This window comes from Python bivittatus, unplaced genomic scaffold (assembly GCF_059951505.1).
Source record: "Python bivittatus isolate LINGU-HERP-01145 unplaced genomic scaffold, Pbiv_v1 ctg000580_np1212, whole genome shotgun sequence".
Lineage (NCBI taxonomy): Eukaryota > Metazoa > Chordata > Lepidosauria > Squamata > Pythonidae > Python > Python bivittatus.
This window is the reverse complement of record NW_028277087.1, coordinates 25,032,599-25,051,586: the sequence shown is the minus strand read 5'-3', so window position 1 is coordinate 25,051,586 and position 18,988 is coordinate 25,032,599. Positions and strand designations below refer to the sequence as shown.

The 18,988-nt window shown below is 38.5% G+C and overlaps 1 protein-coding gene across 1 annotated transcript in view; it reads left to right on the top strand.

The window, feature by feature from the left end:
* Positions 1-18,988, top strand: part of KIF26A (kinesin family member 26A) — a 171,138-nt gene that overhangs the window by 122,566 nt on the left and 29,584 nt on the right. Inside the window, exon 5 of the mRNA XM_088149779.1 lies at positions 663-846. Coding sequence (XP_088005905.1) covers positions 663-846 — 184 coding nt within the window. The remainder of the gene's footprint in view (positions 1-662; positions 847-18,988) is intronic.

Sequence of the window (18,988 nt, the reverse complement as noted above, 5' to 3'; positions counted from 1 at the left end):
ATGCATTTTTCTTTTTATGTGAAATAATGAAATTAGTAACACATTTTATAACCCTGCACATAACCGTGCTGCTTAAATTCCAACTGGTTGCTGTGGCAGCCTCTGGACTTGATTATAGGCCAAAATGTTCTTCCTCCTTTATCCCCCCCAACCCCCCTTTCTGTCCTTCTTTTGCTTTTTACACATAGTTAGAGGGGGTTTTTTGTGAGCTTCAGTCCAACTGATTTGCTGTTGCCAAAAGTTTTCTCTTTGTCTCTTAACTTGTTAGGGTACAAATTAATACAACTTTTGTGTAAATGTTAGCAGCAGCAAAAGCCCATCTGGCCCCGCAAATGATAACTGGATTCTTTCGGCATTTTATGACTTGAGGTTTTGGCAGCCTTTAATCTGATTCTTCTAAGCTTCTGCCAAAGTTTTTTTTAAAGTTAGTATCTAATTGGAACTCTTTTAGAGAGGAAAATTACACAAATGTCTTGCCATTTCATTTTTAAATCCATTTCTAGTATTCCTGACATTTAAGTTCTTATAAAATCTGATTACAGAGTAAAGTCTCTTGATTTACTAAACAAGTGGTGATGGTGCTGAATATCTGTTTTATATCAATATGAATTCTTTCTGTATATAATAATACTAATTTTTTTTCTTGGTGTTGTTTTGTTCAGAGCTGCCCAGAAACTTAACCTGTCCTCAAAGAAAAAGAAGCATCATGCGCCTTTGCTGCACTCCCATGGTGTCTCTATTTATGCCACCAATTTTAGTGGCATCCTACAGATGTATCCTCCTCCAGCACCACCATGCCTTTTAAGAGCTGTATCAAAAGTCAAAGACAACCCAGGGATTGGAAAGGTATTTAAAGATCTCTGTTTCCTAGTTGCTTCTTCAGTAATAAAGCGGAATTGGATAGCTGTGTGTATCCTGACCCGAATGAATCTAATCTGATACAAATAAGCTGATTGTTCCTGTTGACAAGAATGTAATCTATGGCTACAGATTCCTGGTAGTTCAAAAGCAGATCATGATAGTGGATGGACATAAATTTTAATTTGAAATTGGTGCCTTTTTGCTAAGCTGCGTTTGAAAGCTGCCCCAAAGAAGAGGTTTTGGAGAGGTGCTGCGACATTGATAATAGTAGGTGATTCATAGATATGTGTGTTAGGACTAGGCTGAAACTATGGGAAACTTTTCCCAAATATGGGTTGCTGCCTATCTCATATTCATGTCTAAGATTATGTGAAGTTATTTGGCTATAATTCTCTCCTCCATTGTCTTGTCAAGTAAACGCTTTTAATTGCCTCGTTCCTTCCCATCTGTCTCAACCACCTTTCCTCCTTTAATGGGTCCCCTCCTCCCAAAAAACCTTATGAAAGATTGGCCTCCTCAATAATTCTGAATAAATATGCCACTATTTGATGTAAATATATGATACGCTCTGAAAATGTGAATTGTGAATGTATGAATTACACAAATGTACTTGTGTCAGTTTTCAATTTTTTGAAAACATCTTTTTTACTTGCTGAACCTATGGCAGTTTTTATTAGATTGGTTTGAAATTTGGCACTGTTTAGACCTCATTGGATCAATCATGGGTGCTAAGTTAAAAATATGAGCTCAGGTAATACTATTTTTATAAGAAATAAAATATTGATGTTCAAACCGGTGAACTTTTTTTTGCAACTTGCATTGGATAAAGTGAACGACCATATTCTTTTTTTTATTAGCTGGTCAGAACCAACACCTGCTAGGGCTTTCCCTTGTTGTCTTCTATGCTTGATGAAAAAAGTATACATTGCATTGTTTTGTTAGTATTTGAACTCCAGCTTCCTTGCTGACCTCTATTTCAGTATATGCTACCCAATCTTTCATGCTAAGAGTTCCATGCTATCCTGTCATTTTCTGAAGCTGCATAGACAAACAAATGCAATTCTGGAGCTGCAAAGCAATAACAGAGCAATGAGAGAACCAAAATCTCCTTCCTTCCCTCCCTCTCTTTCTCACATATATACACACACATATGTAGAGTTTTCTTCCATGCAGCAGCTAATTCCCCCATAATTCTTCCACTGCGATCTGAAGTTACATCTCCCACCTTGCCCTCAGCTGCACTATAGTTAGATTTGGATCTCATTTGAATCTTTTTCCAATCAACTACTTTTAGGGGACATAAAGTTGAGAAACATAGCAGTTTGGTCAAGGAACCCTGGCCAAAGATTGATCAAAGAAGCCCCTCCCATGGGCTGCAAGTGGCATGGGGCTGTTACTTTTTCTCCTATGCTCTATAGTATACATTGTGAACATATTCATTACATATCTCATATACATGACTGCATGGATGCACACATGTAGAAAAGAAAAGATCTTTTTAAAAAATATATAATTTTTATTCAGATTTTTATTATAATAGTAAAAACTAATACAAATTAATCTTAGAGAAAGAAAAGAGAATGGAAAGAAAGAATAAAAACTGCAGGAAAAATAAAAGAAGAAAGAAGAAAAAGAAAAGAGAGAATATAATAAAAAAGAAAGAAAAAATATATAAAGAAGTCACTTCCAACCTTCATCTCAACAAGTATACACAGATTTAGTAACTCTTCACCCCCTGTAAGGTTAAACAGATATCTCTTCATCCCATATCCTATCCCTTATCTATAAGCAAATCTCTAAAACATCAACTTTTCAATCTTGGTGACAGCAAAAAGTCCATAAAGGATTGCCAGAACTTTGCAAAAAAAAAAAAAAAAAAAAAAAGTCTTATTTTAACCTTGATCAAATAAACCAACCTTATATTCCTTCCTTTTACTTCTAACAGACTTAATCGTTAATTCAATCATGAATTAATGTCATAGGATTTGATTTTTCTTCAATTCTTTATCTCATCACATGGATTTCTTCAAGGCTTTAACAAGCCTCTTTTGTAGATCCAATAAGAAAACCTTTTCCAGGTCATTCTCTTGGTTTATCATTTGTATTTCCGTTTTTATTTTTAAAACTTAAGCTAATTTTTTTTGTATATCCAGTAAAGCAGCCTTTTCTGAGTCATTCTCTTGGTCTGTCATTTGTAGTTCTACAGTCTGTACTTCTCTATCTTGTCAGATAGAATTTGTTCCACATCTGTTATTTCTTCATTAACATCTTTTAGACATAGTCTATCCATAGAAGCAGACATCATTACTGACAGTATTGATAATGTAGTTACTAATTTCTGACTCCATTCTTCAAAGATCTTGTTTAATATTTCCAGTGTTACAGTGTTTTGTATCATTCTGTAAGTCCCATTATTAATTGACATCAGGCTTGTATTTTTTTTCCTTCTGCTTAAAATCTTTAGTCCACTCTAGTGTCCAGTTTCTAAAATCATCCCTTATCTTATATTATGACTTTGCAATTGTCAGGATAACTAAAATAAGTCTGTTTCCCATGAGAAGTTATTTATTTATTTTTAGTTAATTCCAAAATCTTGTAGTAAAAGTCAATATTCCAAATGTATCTGGACCCGTAATCTGTTTATAACTTTCTTAGATCAAAATCTTATTTAGCTTTTTGCTGTTTATTTCAAATTCTTTAAGTTCTTAAGCTTGTAATTCATTTTTCTTTTGTTCAGAGTTGAACATAAATTAACCGAATGAAGACTTTTCAAACCTGTCACTCCAAAGGTCTCTAATAGCTTTAGAATAGTTAATAGGCAATTTCCAAAAGTGATGAGAAAGTGAGGTTTGTGAACTTGGTGACCTTTAAAAGGCTCTGCTGCAGTTGCGAGCACGATGGCTACTCCCTTCATCTCCCGGTGTTCAAACCTGTGGAAAACTGCTGTTCTGCAGCCATCCAGAGCATATATGGGCAATCTCTCATCCTCTCCTTATCTGAAGATATTCCAAGGAACCAGTCTACTCACCAATTCCTTGGTCTTTGCCACTGTTGTTGGCTCCACTGTCACAGATCCACCTTCAGTTTGCCATACCTGCCCCAGCAGCCAGCAAAAAAAGAGAGTTCTGACTATGAAAGCTTCTGAGTAAGCTACTGCTGGGATGAAGACTGAATTAGGGAGTTGATTTCCATTAAGGTTTTCAAGTAAAGTCTTTACTAGAGATGGTAAATGGAAATCCTTTAATACAAATGGATGTTCCAGTGGATGCCTCCCAGTTCTGTGGTCACTGCTTTATGTCTTGGTGATTTGCAAGAGCAGACCTAGATGTATCTGTACAACATGGAGTTTGGTCATGAGAATAGGATCATGAAGTAAAGTATTTATTAAGGTTTGTATTTTGTAACTGAAATGCCAGAGCCCTTAATGCAGACTGTTAAACTTTGGAAATCACACTATGCAGCTTTTGAATTCTTAATTATACAGGCATTGCTAATTTCAATTTCAGGGAGGTAATAAAGTTTTAAGGAGAACTTCAAGCTCCACTGAGTGATCATACAATTTTATGCTAATTGTCAGGTTCAGCCCAAGAACAACAATGAGGCAATCCAGCACAGTACAGTTCCTTTATTAGCTTGCACCTAATAGACAGAATCTCACCAGACTAAACCTAGCTGAAGCAACTACTGGATATAACCCTGTGAGACCCTAGGGAGGGGCTAGCCTCCTCCTATTTCTATTCCCACGCTCTTGCTGTGGACTGAGAGGCACTTGCTCTGGAACATTTCCCCTCCCTCCTGATAACCTCGATCCTCCATTCCAGTATCTTCCTCGCTCAAGCCTTCTGTTACACTAATAATGTTATACTAATACCAGTGATATTCTGAATTGCATTTTGTAGATCTCTCTCTCTTAGAAAAAAGAAGAATTCACATGGACATGGACGCAAAATACTGATTTTGTTTTTTTGAGATGGTTTCATATGGTTATAGAAGATGAAAAGAAAAAAATCCTTTCCGTATACTTGACTATTTAGGAGTTCAATTTGAAAGAAAGTTTCTTTTCTGTGGAGCCCCCTCTCATAGCGATAAGAATGTTTTGTCCTTCTAGTCCCTGGTTTAGCATTGTAATTAGGCTGTCTAGTTTACTGTGACATGTGTACTTAAAGGTTCTGAAAATTTGACTGTTACCTCCTTCCCCCTCCTTTTTGGAGGAGAGTATCGATACTTAACACACCCTCTTCAAAATTCTGTCATCAAGTCTTTATGGTTTTGCTCCCAAGTGCTCCAGACATAGAGGATGTGACTGTGTTGTGCATCTGATATATGTAATTTTGGGGCTGGCAGTTTCCAACTAGAACAAGGGTTTTGCCATTGGTACACACTGTCAATTCAGTTATATTAAGTTCAGTGGTGTTATGTCATTGGTATATATGTGTGATGGAATGGACTTATGACGGCCAGGCTCAGGGAGATAAGCGTGTTCTTAGCCCCCAACAGGAGTATGGGAAGTTCAAGAAGATGAGGCTGGCACCTCCTTAAGGAATTCACGGTGTTGTGGCTGGCTGGCTTGGGAACTAGGGTTCAGTCTGGGGAGATTTTCTGTCTGGAGGTTGTAGCTAATAAACGCAACAGAACTGTATTTGCATTGTCTCTTGGAGTTCTTTGGGCTGAACCTGACAATATGTCCTATATTAATATATCTTTGAGCTTCACTAACATGGGGTATTATAATAATCACAATTATTTATTTAATATATTTATAACCCACCCACTATCCAGAGGATCTTACAGTGGATTACAGTCCATAAAAACAAGGTCAAACAATACAACCAAGTAGAACAAATAATACATGTGTTAACAATACAGTGTAAAACCCACTGTAAAAAATAACATCAATGGAGAGGCTCTTAAGGGCCAAAAGGCATGATCAGCCTGTGGTTGCTAAATCCCAAATGTGAAAGTAAAAAGTCAGGTCTTCATCTGGCACTGACAGTCCAGGAGCTCTATCAGAGATAGGATTGTACAGCTTGTTGACAAAAAGTGTTTGGAAGAGAGGTAGGCCAAGTTTGCTATATCTGCTTAGTGGTTGGGCTCCCCAGGCTTTGGAAGATAAATACCAAGATATTGATGAGGTTTGCTACATATGTTTTCCCCCAATTCCCAGTGAGTTTTCCTCAGTGCATTTCTCAACCGTTGCACTGAGGAAGCCTAGCTGGGATGTGGGATGAAATATCTGCAGCAAACTGGATCAGTAGCTTGATCTCCCAAAGCCTGCAGAACCTGACTACTAAGTATGTACAGCTTGTGGACTTCTATCACAACTACAACCCTTCTTTGCTGCCATAAAGATTCTGACTACAGATTATTTTTGACTATATAAGCATGTATATAGAAAAGGTGATCTGGGGAGATGCTTTGACTTGGGTGTGGAATGGAAACATGTGTTTTCATTTAGCAAGTTATCCCCCACCCCGCCCGATTAAACTGTTGTCATTTATTGGACATTTTTCTCTTGTAAAGTAAACAGCTTTTAAAAATCTAATAAAAGAGCACAAGAACTAAAGAAACATATTATAACTTGCAAGAATTTTTCCCCAGTGTACATATTTCTAAATTACCTTATCAGATGAAAGTTTCCTCTGTGATTGAGCTAAAGAAAAGGTTAGTGCTTTAAACTTCAAAAATGCAAGCATTTTGGGAGAGCTCAAAAATAAGTTGCATTAACATTTAAGTGCAGTTATGGTAGAATTTATTCTCAGAATTATAGAGCTGGAAAGAGTACCATTAACAGCAGCTAGATCCATCCATCCATCCATCCATCCATCCATCCATCCATCCATCCATCCATCCATCCATCCATCCAATTTCTATAGCTGCCCATCTCAATCCAGGTGACTCTGGGTGGCAAACAATTTCACAATCATTAAAACAATTACAATTATATATATAGGCAGCTGAGAATTATCATAATAGTGACATAAAAATTAACAGTGCAACCAGGTAATGGGGCCCCTGACACTTTCGGGACCCCAGGCTTGGGCACATAGCCGGGTTTTCAAAGCCTTACGAAAGGCTAGCAGGGTCGGGGCATTCCTGAGCTCCAAAGGAGAATGTTCCAAAGGGCAGGGCTGCTGCTGAGAAGGCTCGTCTTCTGGTCCCTGCCAGCTGACATTCCTTGTCTGACAGCATCTGCAGCATCCCCAATCTACTAGACCAAATTGGACGGGCAGAAACTATTGGGAGAAGATAGCCCTTACATAGCCCAGTCCCAAGCCATGCAGGGCTTTAAAAGTGACAACCAGCTCCTTGAATTGCACCCAGAAATACACCGGCAACCGCTGCAGCTCCTGTAGTAGTGGGACAGGTCCATGGCTACCATGGTAGCCATGAACTCCTGAGGCATCTCCAACCCTGCACCCAGGGAAGGCAAATTAAAGTTCCCTAAGACCATATGCCTGGGGAACCTCACTGCCAGCCCAGTCACAGAGTCAAGAAGCTCAGGCAGGGAAGTTGCTACACAGCAGGGAGGCTGGTACCCAACTGATTCCTATTAATGCTCAACTTAATTAGTAATGTCTCACACCTGGTAATCTGAGGAGCAAAGCCCCTGGATGCCTCCCAGGTTTCTTGGATAACCCCCACCCTACCCTAGGGTCTTGGCTGGTGACACACCCAGAAGTTGGCCAGGCACATCTCAGAGAGGGGAATCCCCCCCTCCTGTCCCAGCCAAGTCTTGGTAATATATGCCAGATTGGCTTTTCATCTACAATTAAGTTATGAATCAAGGTGGCTTTATTACATACTGAACTGGTGCTCAGCAGCAGCCGCCAACAACCCAGTGCCTTGAAGTCTGCCAGCCAGGGCCCGGGAGCGAGTTCAAGAAGCTGGAACAAGCCACAGGAACAATATACCTGTGGCCCGGTCCCTGTGAGCGGCCCACTTCTCGTCTCCCATTGTACCTCCCTCTACCTGTCAATGCTGAAATTTTAAAACCTGCCTTCATCTCTTCAGAGCCCTCCTCCCTCCCCTGTCTGTGTCCCAGTCCATGTTCCAGCCTGCTGTCCCTGTTCCTCATACACACAATCCAGCCAGCACCCAACCAGGGGTCCTTAATATCAGAGGCACTTTTGCCTAGCACTCAGCGCCTCTGAACAGTTACAGTAAGAACCCCCTTTACTCATTCCAATACCACTCTTGCAATACCTCCAGCTAGCCTCCTCTCACTAGACTGCTGTGGTACAACCAACTAGCCCACTGATTAAAACACCTCCCACCTGATATTAAATCCAACCCTTCCGCTATCCAGTCCTTCCACAGGTTTTCTTAAATTACAAGGTCTGGAAGAACTCTTTAAAAAAGAGCCAAAACGTCAATCCCTACAAAGTGACCTCTTCAAATTAACCAATTGTCACCAGCTTTTACTCCCTCCAGTCTTCTCAGTAGTTTGAGGTCATTTTAGGACTGTTTAGAGAGCTGACCATCATTCCCATGTTAAAAATACACAAGGCAAGAAGTGTATTAAAACCTCCTTTAAGGAAAAGATGCTTCAGAAGCGAATGAAGAATCCATCCCCACATATTTTCCTGACAAGCATGAATTCTGCGTTCTTTTGATATATTTTAGAGTAATGTTTGTACTACAGTAACATCAGGTTTTCCAGCTTAATAAAACTCTAACCATATATGATTAAAGTTCACCATAAACAATATAGGTATAGATATAATATTAAATCAGAGTTAAACTGACACATGAAGCTTGCAGTGAATTCATATTGCACAGGTAGGAGGAAGTGCAAAATCTAGTTTTAATCAAAGTTAGTGAGATTGGAAATATTGCTGTTTGATTCATGTATCACACTCAGCTGTGTTTTATTTAACTTTGGTTTATTGCCTAAACTATTGTTGGTTGGTTTATACAACATGGTGAGCCACAGTGTGGCTTACTGTTGTACATGAATCAGATCTACATCTGTATTTGATTTTGAAATAAAGTGATGTGATAATACTTTGAAGATACCTCCATTGTCTCATGGCAGTTGGTATCACAAACATCTGGAAGTAGACAAGCTTAGAGCAATTTCTTATGGCGTATTTTATGTTCTTTGATGTAAATCATTATTAATGCCAACAAATTAACTGTGGGATGAACTCATACCAGTGATAAGTCCTGTCTGTAGGCCATTAACCAAGTTTAAAAAAATGGCAGCCTTATATCCCTTTAAGACTTAATATACACTGAAGAATGCATATAGTCCTCTTGATAAGATATTATGCTGCAAGTTACTTAGAAGTGCCAGTCATTTTAGCTCAATTCTGTTAAAAGGCAATGATCTAGTGCAATAGAATAAAAAAAAAAACAGAATAATTTCTTTGTGCAGTCTCATTGAGCACTGTTAAATTTAATGTCAGAGTAGTAAGGAAGATGTTTGAAAGCCATTTAATATTGCAACCAAAAGAAGTTAGATTATGCTCAGTTTCTGACATTAATGTGCTACTTAAGATAATTTATCAGATTGTGGTATTTAAAAAAGACATCCTTTTTATAACAAGTGCTGCACTGCATTCTAATTTGACTTCCTTTTCCCTCTTTCTGGAATTGTAGAGAGCTTTTTTCAATGCAGAATGTTATTTTTCTTTGAGCTCTATTCAGCACATGCTTTGTAATTTAGTATCACTTACCAGAGTAACTATAGGTGTTTGTTTTATTCTGTAAGTCCTTTCAATTTTTAAAATTTATTGGAAGGATAGAATCCTTCTGCGTTAAGCAATTGAAAGCAGTGTTTGTGTGTGCGTATGCATGGGAACCAGGAGAAGAAAAAAATCCATCACCTAACATGTCAATTGAAAAATCATATATTTAGTTGTCTTTCATTTCTTAAAATAACATTTGTTTTGTCTTTATCTCTTCTTTTCCTCAGCCATAACCTATCATGATTTACTGATCTTATATAGACTTTTTGTTCAACTGCTTGTATGTCCTAACCATTTCTTCTTATGACAGTTGTTGGATGGATAACAAATAGCTACTTAATTTTGTCATCTTTATTGCTACTTGTTTCCTAATGACTTCAGTGCAATTTCCAGTATAAATCACTTTATTTGCCTGGAAGACTTCAAATTATGCCTTCAGTTTGGTCAAACCCCCTGCCCTCCACTTTAAAAACTGAAGGCATTTTGTAAAATTAGAATAATAGTAATCTCTGCTACAGGACTGAAGTAAGGTGGAATGAAAAGAGATTAATAATGATGATATAAAGTAATAATAAAATAATAAACCAAGCTGCTTTTTGTTTACTGCATTGTATGAATGATTGATATAGACAAAAACATAGTCTCTCTAGTAAATGCATTTAATAGATGAAGCAAAAGGTGGAAAGGTGCACAGGAATACATATTTCTTTCATTTTGTACCTACTTTGAAAAAAAGAGTGATTTTGTGCAAGCCTTTGGGGAAAAGAGAATCAATTGTCACTTAATAGAAGCTATATTCCAAAAAGAGCAATACGAAAGTACTTTTAGGTTCTCCCAAGAGAGTTTGATAGTTGTTCTCCTGGCAATAGCAATTCTTGCATATAAATGTACCATAGGTTATCAGAAGCAATATATGAAGAATATCTAGGAACCAATTCTGCAAGAGTTATATAGTCAATTGCAGTTAAATCCATGGAACATTTTAGATCTGAATGAAGGCCTTGGTACATGATATGGTGGTACAACTTACTGGTAAGAATGTGGGAGATTTAAAGTGGAAACACCTTAAAGTGCAGAAGGAGAAGCAGAATGGGGCTGTTATATCCTTTTCAGACCTCTTAAAATTTTCCTATATTTTTTTCTCAATAAGGAAAGAAAAACAACTGGGTATGGTGGTCTCCTTCAGGGAAAAGGTTTGAGTAAGAAAAGGGTTAAATTCCCCTTTGTCCCTTGTGCACACTAAATCAACTATATCTTTTTCTCAAATAGGAATGAGTAGACTATAGGCATGCAGAATCTATTTTGTTTTTCACTAGAACTAGTCTCCAGTTGTCCATAATCACAGCATAGTCATGCCCTGGCAACGCTTACTTCCCTCCTTGTCTTCATGATGTGGTTCTCATCTTTTTAGCTCATTAGTGAAATAGCCATAGATTTTCCTGGCTACACCAGTAGTAAAGTAGTATTTACCTTCTTATTCCAATACCATCCAAGGATAGCCTCAAGGTGTGTAAAATCCCTCAGGGTTTGTCATCCATTGGCTTGGAAGGAAGTCAGATGATTGGCAGTGACTGGGAATAAAGGCAATGATGACAAGATGGGGATCAACCTATTTCAGAGTGCTAGTCTTCTTTGCAAGCTCAAGGATAGGAAAGTAGCAACAGTAGGAGAAAGCTGTATATCCAATAGAAGAGAATATATGTAGCTCAGGGTTGAATTGTGGAGTCCTTTGTGCTCTCTGAGCTTGGTTGTTTGCTTGCAGACATTTCATTAACCAACTAGGTAACACCATGAGTGCGAGTAAGTGTTGGGCTTTCTCCCTGTTTATGTATGGTAGCTTACCCTGCCAGTTTTGGTGGGGGTGTGGTTTTCTCCTTCAAATGAGACAATAAACAAGCTAAGAAGGAAACAAAAAGATCAGAACACATTCTCTCCAGCAGATGTAGAATGATAGACAAGTGATATATAGAAGGCTACATCCCTGTGCCAGATCATTACAAGATTCAGGAGACCACAGAACGCCATTAGCAGGAATGAGATGAGTAGAAAAACATACTTGAAAATCATGGTATACAATGATTATCCTTATCAGTAAGACAGACAGAGGTCAAGACAGAGATCCTCTCTGGCAACTAACACCCAGATAAGCAGGGATTAACCCCAGGCAAACAAGCAGAAAACAATACCCTAATCAAGGAACTACCAAGGAGAAAACCACACCCCCACCAACACTGGCAGGGCAAGCTACTGTACATAAACAGGGAGCAAACCCCACACTCACTTGCACTGAGGATGTTACCTAGTTGGATAATGGAATATCTGCAAACAAACAACCAAATTCAGAGAGCACCAAAGACTCCAAAGCTGTATATACTGGGCAAATGGCAGCCAGTTGCAAAAATAATAATTTTTGTGTCACAGTCCAGGAGTTTATGTTCAGTGTACAAATCACTGTATGTAACAGAAATTTGGTTTCTATCCATATGTTCTTGATTTCAGGAATAAAATCGAAGAGGGAAAACATGGTTTTTTGTTGTTCAGTTATTAAGAGTTAGAAACCTTTGCAGATCTGCTGTAAATCACCCAAAGGGCTAATAGCAGATCTGCCATTTGGCCATCCTTGCTTCAGAGAAATTATACAGTATCTGATCTCAGCTTAAGTAATGGCCCACATTTATTTGTTTGCATGTTGATGGGCCAGCACTGTTAAAGAGTTTATGTACTCGTATTATCATGTATAATAAAACATAAATAAAATCAACCTTAAATCCAATGCAAGTTAAAACTCAAAATCACTTCTCCAAAATACTAGAATCATATCTAGATGATCCCTGGTGAGAGCAGTAAAATTCATTAAAATAAATGTTTAGTTAAATAAACCAGCCTTTAGGACTTCCTTAAAGATAAGCAGTAATGAGAAGTTTTAACAAACTTCAAAAGAGGCCAAGAAGACCTCCATTCCTGATCTTAGTTGATGTAGGTGATACAAGTTACCCTTCCAGTAATTCAATCCCAAACTGTTTAAGGCATTAAAGTAATATTTTCAATTTTATTGAAATACAGAATATTCAACTCTTCTGTTATTTCAATTTCATGTTACCAGGAGCTGTAGGTCTCCTGAACCAATGTCTGGAAGCCTAGCTTGGATAAAAGTGAACAAATAGAGTCTTATCTAGAGCAATGAAGGGATGCAACTGATCTTAAAGGAGTTTGCTATTCCCCAAGAGCGTCGTTTAGAGGTCTTCAGTGGATGCCAGGTTATAGCAGTTAGCTTTTCAAAGTTCAGTCAAGGTCAGATCTGGTTTGTACTTCATTGGGGACCAGCAAGGTGTCCCATGAATGCAGATTAGATTAGGAAATTGAAAAAAAAATCTTGGAAGGATATAATGTCAAATAATGTCCATATTCCCACCCAGTCTTCCTAGGCTAAACTGCATCTCCCTGTTACCCTTGCCTGGAGAGCCTGACATGGCCTCAAAAGGAATGAGTTCCCCCAATAAGTGCAAAGGTGAGTAGAAGTTCCAGGAGGGTGGCACTATTTAACATAAGAAGCATTGGTGTGCCAGTTGCATGGCTAGGCCATGGTGATTTGCTGTGTCACTTCTCCTCTTGCATTGTTTCCTGTGCCCAGCCTGTGCATCTACATGGCACATCGCACCCTGGGCCTTGTTGGGTGGTATCATCAGCACTTAGAAAATACTGCTGCAGGCCGCAGCCCATGAGCTATCGTGCAGAAGCCAAGGAAGAAATCTTTATAACTCAATGATAATGCATTGCCCTATAGATAGGAGATTCTAGATGGGGGAATGGAAAAGATTCTGCTGGAAAACCTGAACATTCATTTGCAATCAGTGTAGAGAAGGCAGTAATCTAATTTAGTGTAATAGCAACTTCCTGCATTCCATGTGGCCTTTGTGTTCTATGTAGTATTTTCCATATATGCTATCAGTCTTAATTGCTCCAAAAATGAAAATATGTTTAAATGAAATGTCTCCTTTTTGTTTTTATGCTCTACTTTACATGCTTTATTGCATATGTGTACATTAATGTTTAAGGGAGCGTTGACCTGATTCGTTTGTTGTTCATTTCAGCATCAACTTAACATGCCCTTAAAATGATAGGAATAGAAGGATTTCAAAGTGTGTGTGTTGCTTCTGTAACCTTATTTTACTGATTTTGCACTGCATGTTGAAAACCAGAAAAATAAGATAAGGAATTCTAGGGATAATTTTGCATCTATCTTCCCTCTATCGTATTGACATTTAAATAGTGTATATTTTAACTGTCATGAGATACATACTTACTTTCTCCCCACTTGTTTCAAAGAACTTTCCAGTTTTTTTTAATATTCAATTGCTTTTTCCTAAAATAGTTTGAAAAACTATCTCCCACCTATTTTTATTTATTTTTAACCAGGTAGTTTTGGATTGTAATAGGATTTCCCTCACTAATCCTGCTGAACACCCCACCCACCACCACTTCTCTCTTGGACTCAAACTGAAATGTATAAATCTGAGAAGTTCAGCAGTTTAATGTTAACCTACTATGTACAAAACCCACATGAATTACTGAAGCAGTTAATTAGCAAGATAGTTTTGTAATTTGCATAATACAGACAGCCTCATGAATAAAGACAAGCATCCATTCTTATGAGGATGCTTAGAGGGGCTGCCATGCATGCATTTGTTTTAGGATAATTTGCAGGAATTATAATTTGTTTGTAGAAGAACCCTTACAGCTTGATTTCTAAACCCGCAGATTATGATCATGCAGTTAACATAACCAACAACGTGAAAGGTATGTCTGTCATATTGTTCCCTGCCCTGTAACAAAATAGAAGAAAATCGTATTAAAGTGTTTTAAAAAGGCAATGAATTCACCAGATGAGTAATAGGAGGTAAGGCCTACCCTTCCTCGTCCCCGCAAAATTGTCGCTGTGTAGTTTTACCAGAAGAGTGAGGACAACAGTTTTGAGAAGACCTCCAACATCTACAAATATATGTGTGTTTGCTTCCATGAGAACACAAAGTCAGTATTATCAGGGTTTGAGCTTCTGTGGAAATGAACAATACACTCAAATATCTGGAGGCAGAGGTCCTCACTGTATATACTGATGCTGTTCTCAGCATGACTTTGGGGGACAGGGATAATCTCTCTCTGTCACCATAAGTTCAGTGCACTTTTGTAAGACCTTCATTAGGGCTTTTTGTCTGCTGTGTTACTGACATAAATGTCTACAAGGTCCTGTCCTTGTTCCAGAGTATAGGAAATTTTGTCATCAACAGAATATAGAAGCAGACCTGTATAGAGAACAGTGAGACAACAGATACTGTTATTTCATTAATTGCTAACACTAATTCCATTCTATTCTGATTTACCTTCTTTTCTCATTCATATTGTTTCCACTCATTCCTCACATTTCCTCCATATAAATGCCTCTCACTGTGAAGGTAGCTAAAATGGGCCCTCTGCTCCACTGAAAGAATGGTAGAGGTGGCTGAGTAGTGTGAGAGTCCTTTCCTAAGCCATCCAAGTGCACAGATAGCTGGAATGGGGTTTTCTTTGCAGTAGCCATGAGCCGCATGGGATGTCATTTTAATGGTGGCAAGGGCAAAACTGGTTCATGTGGTGAGTTCTTTGCAGCTGTGGTGTTACAACCCACTCCGTCTTCCCTCAGTTAAACACTACTAAATATTATTGTACTGTGAAACAAACTAATTTAGCACGGCATAAACTTTTGTGGATTATGGGCCAAGCCATAATACATTTACTTTAAGCTGTCACAATCCAATCAATCAGTAAGTTTATTTGTTGTGATCACAGGTTGTAACAACACTACATAGAATTTTAAAAAAATGAAAATTAGTAATAATAAGTAACAGAGAAAAATAACCAAAGAAAAGGCATGCAGGGGAGTTGAGTTAAGATGGAACCAATACTAAAGAGCTTTAAAATTTATTTCCAGAAAGGAAGCATGGCAAAAGCTACTAACAGTTGGAATCACATAACCAAGCAGGTAGTCCAGTTGTTTGATGTCTGATCCCTTCAGTTTGTTTATCATCAGAATTTTTCCGCTAGATAGGGCAGTTGAGGATGTAATGGATGATGTCCCCACTTGGTTGACACCTCAAAGCAGAGGCTCTGTTCCACTGGGCATTTACAAAATCTCCCTTTGCAGTAGGCATGGTCTAAAACTGGAGAAATGTAAAAGCCTTCCTCAATTACTGTATGTTGACCAGATATTGGGGGAGGTTTTTATATTTATTATAATGGTGGTACCAAGATGAAGCTGTACAGCATCTCTACAGGCATCCCATTTGAAAAATTTATCTCTGATTTCTTCAATGCTCCTAGAACTAAATTCCTCTAAAGGGGGCAGGAAATGCAATTGTAGGATAGGCAATGGAAGTTTGATCCACTGATTTCAACAACAACGACGACGAAGAAGTTGTTCAATTAATTGGGGATCTTGGAGGCTTTCAAATTTCTTATAATATCTTAGCAGAGCAAGAGATTGAGGGTAATTCCACTTCCATCCTATAATAGATAGCAGGAGTGCTCTGAGGGACACCCAGAATCTTCCTTAGGAAACTGTTTTGTTCTACTTCCAAGAAGGCAATGACCTTCTCATCCCACCCCCAGATCTCAGCCCGTATAATATCTTTAGCACCAAATATTTTGAGTGCAGGTACTGCTAACTGCCCTTCTTTGGAATAGAAAAACTTCAGGATAAGCCCCATTGTGTGCTAAGAGAGTAGATGTGTGTCTTTTCCATCCAAGGGGCTGCTGAAAAGAAATGCCTAAGTATTTAAAGAAAGAGGTTGCTCTATGTGATGGGCACTAACTGGCCACCTCTAACAATAACACTAACCTTGTTTTGTCATGGTTTATCCTCAATTTTTCCCTGTCACAATAATCAACCAGTCTGGTCAGTAATCTTCTAAAAGTAATCTCAGTGGATTACTTAAAGGATTTACTAGCTACCTGGATTACCTGGACATGATCACTATCAGACCAATCCTCTGCTGTATAATTCCCTTAATGTCAACTGAAATCAAAGTTGATAGCCCACCACTTGCCCTTCCATGCAAATCCAGTTTCACTGGTGGAAGGGTGCATGAGGAAACATTTAACAAAAAAAGGGGAAGAAATATCCTCATACCGTGTCTCCAGTAGGAAAATAGTATCAATTTTTTTCCAAGCACGATTCAAAGGAGGTACCCATAGGCTTGTTCTGCCTATCCAGCAATGTTTCAAGAGATGACTTTAATATATCCAGGGGCCTTGGGAACCAGTCAGCATTTAGAGTCATATGCTTCTGCCTAATTGCATGGAGGAGTACAAGACTCTGAGGGACTGGAAGTTGAATAGTAGGGCACCATGAATCTTGATTTCATGCATCAGATCTGTCTGTTTTATCAACTCATTTTCTGAAGTTGAGGGCTCTCCTTAATCTTCCTCAATCACTTGTGATAACACAACAGTGGAAGTTGAAAAATCTCCAGAGGTGGTAGGAGTATGGTGAATTTGTGCATAGTCAGATCCATCTCTGTTGTAACTGCATAGTCATACAGTTTCAGTGTGATATTGCTCATTTGGGGTAGAAGTTGTCTATATATCACCTTTAAAGCCCTACATGGCATGGGACCAGGTTACCTGAGGGACCGCCTCTTCCCCACAACTTCAACCCATCCCACCCAATCACACAGAGAGGGCATGCTCCGGACCCCCTCGGCAAAAGAGCTCCAACTAGCGGGATCCAGAAGGCGGGCCTTCTCTGCTGTAGCCCCCGCCCTTTGGAACATCTTGCCCCCGGAGGTGAGATTGGCCCCCTTACTCCTGGCCTTTCAGAGGGATATGAAGACCTGGCTCTGCCATCTGGCCTGGGGTGGGGAGGGAAGTCATCAAGTGTGGGGTTGGCCAGCCCCTTAGAGGCCTGGCATTGCTGCCCTGAATCATCGGCCTCCTGGACTTTTTCCTTCATCTTTTGTAACTGTATATATAGGCTTTTAACTGTATATTTATTTATTGTTTTTAATGAGTTGTGAGCCACCCAGAGTCCCCTATTGGGGGGAGATGGGTGGGAACAAATTTAATAAATAAATAAAAATAAAATAAATAAATATAGCAGTGGATTGCTTTGCTAGGACAAGCTGCCACAAGACTCTATAGTATTTCTAAACATAGCTTCTCATTTCCAAACTCCCTCAATAATGATTTTAAAGAAGCAATCCCTCAACAGCAGCTCTTCCTTCATGATCCTTTCCACTTAAATGCTGCTTAGCCACTATGGAACAAAAGATCGATGAGAAAATAAGATATTTATACTTGTATTTTTTTTTCTTGAAATCTCCTAAGTTTGCTCAGATGTAATAGTGGCAGAGGTAAGTTCAGATCACACAGATGGTTGCTGCTGTTTCCTGGAAGAGGACATAGTGTGTGTATGTGTGTATGTATATAATATCTGGAGTCTCAGAATGTAATTAAAAAGGGTTTCTTTATGCTCACAGCATAAAAAGACTCTATGGACACTCATGTAGATAAATAATTTACTAGACTGGATCAGTTCAGACTTAGGTGGAATTTTATTTGTGTGAATGTTTTTTCATGTTAAACCAATCCTCTGTACATAGAATCAATCACAGCATATCAAAGAAGATACTGGTAATTTCCAGTAAATAGGGGGATTTTTATATTGAAAGAGTGTGCACTCACCCATTTGGTCTGAAATGATGCAGTACCAGGAACTTTGCATCTTTATCTGCGTAAGTAGATCAACTTTGTGCAAGAGATGTATAAATTCCAAGCTTAAGACATATCTGAGCATTTTTGTATAGAACCCTCAATGCTTCATTCTTAAGATAAGGTCATTCATTGCCACTACATGTGCGAGAAATACAAAACAAATATTATTATAATTAAGTGAACAAAAAAATTGAATACATCACAGGTCTGGTGTATTCATACTCCGAAATTTGTGTAATTTTCAATATGCACAAATGAGATTGCATGTTTGTGGGAGAAATATTGACATGCAATGAATTATGGAAATTAGTGTCTTACACGTTTCTTTTTTTTCTCCTTGAAATTGCTAGCTTTGTGCTACTGATTTTACATCCATAGCTTTTATTTTCTTTGCTCCACTTAAATGCATGGCAATAGCCTTAGGAACTAAAGCCTGGGCTTTTTCTCTTGCTCTTGTTGATTGGGTAGGTTGTGACCTTCAGGGAAGCACCTTCATGCCTAGAGCAGTGAATAGTGATTGAAGGATTTTCATCACTATCTTAGTTATTGGCCTGTGAGGTTTTGAAGAAACTGGCTTTTTTTCTTTGAGATCTCCCTTTGATCCCCAGCTGCCTCCTCCTTTCAGGGCTACCTGCTTTAATTCACCCCATCTGATGATGGCCTCACATCTTCCAGATGTGGAAGAGGGAATT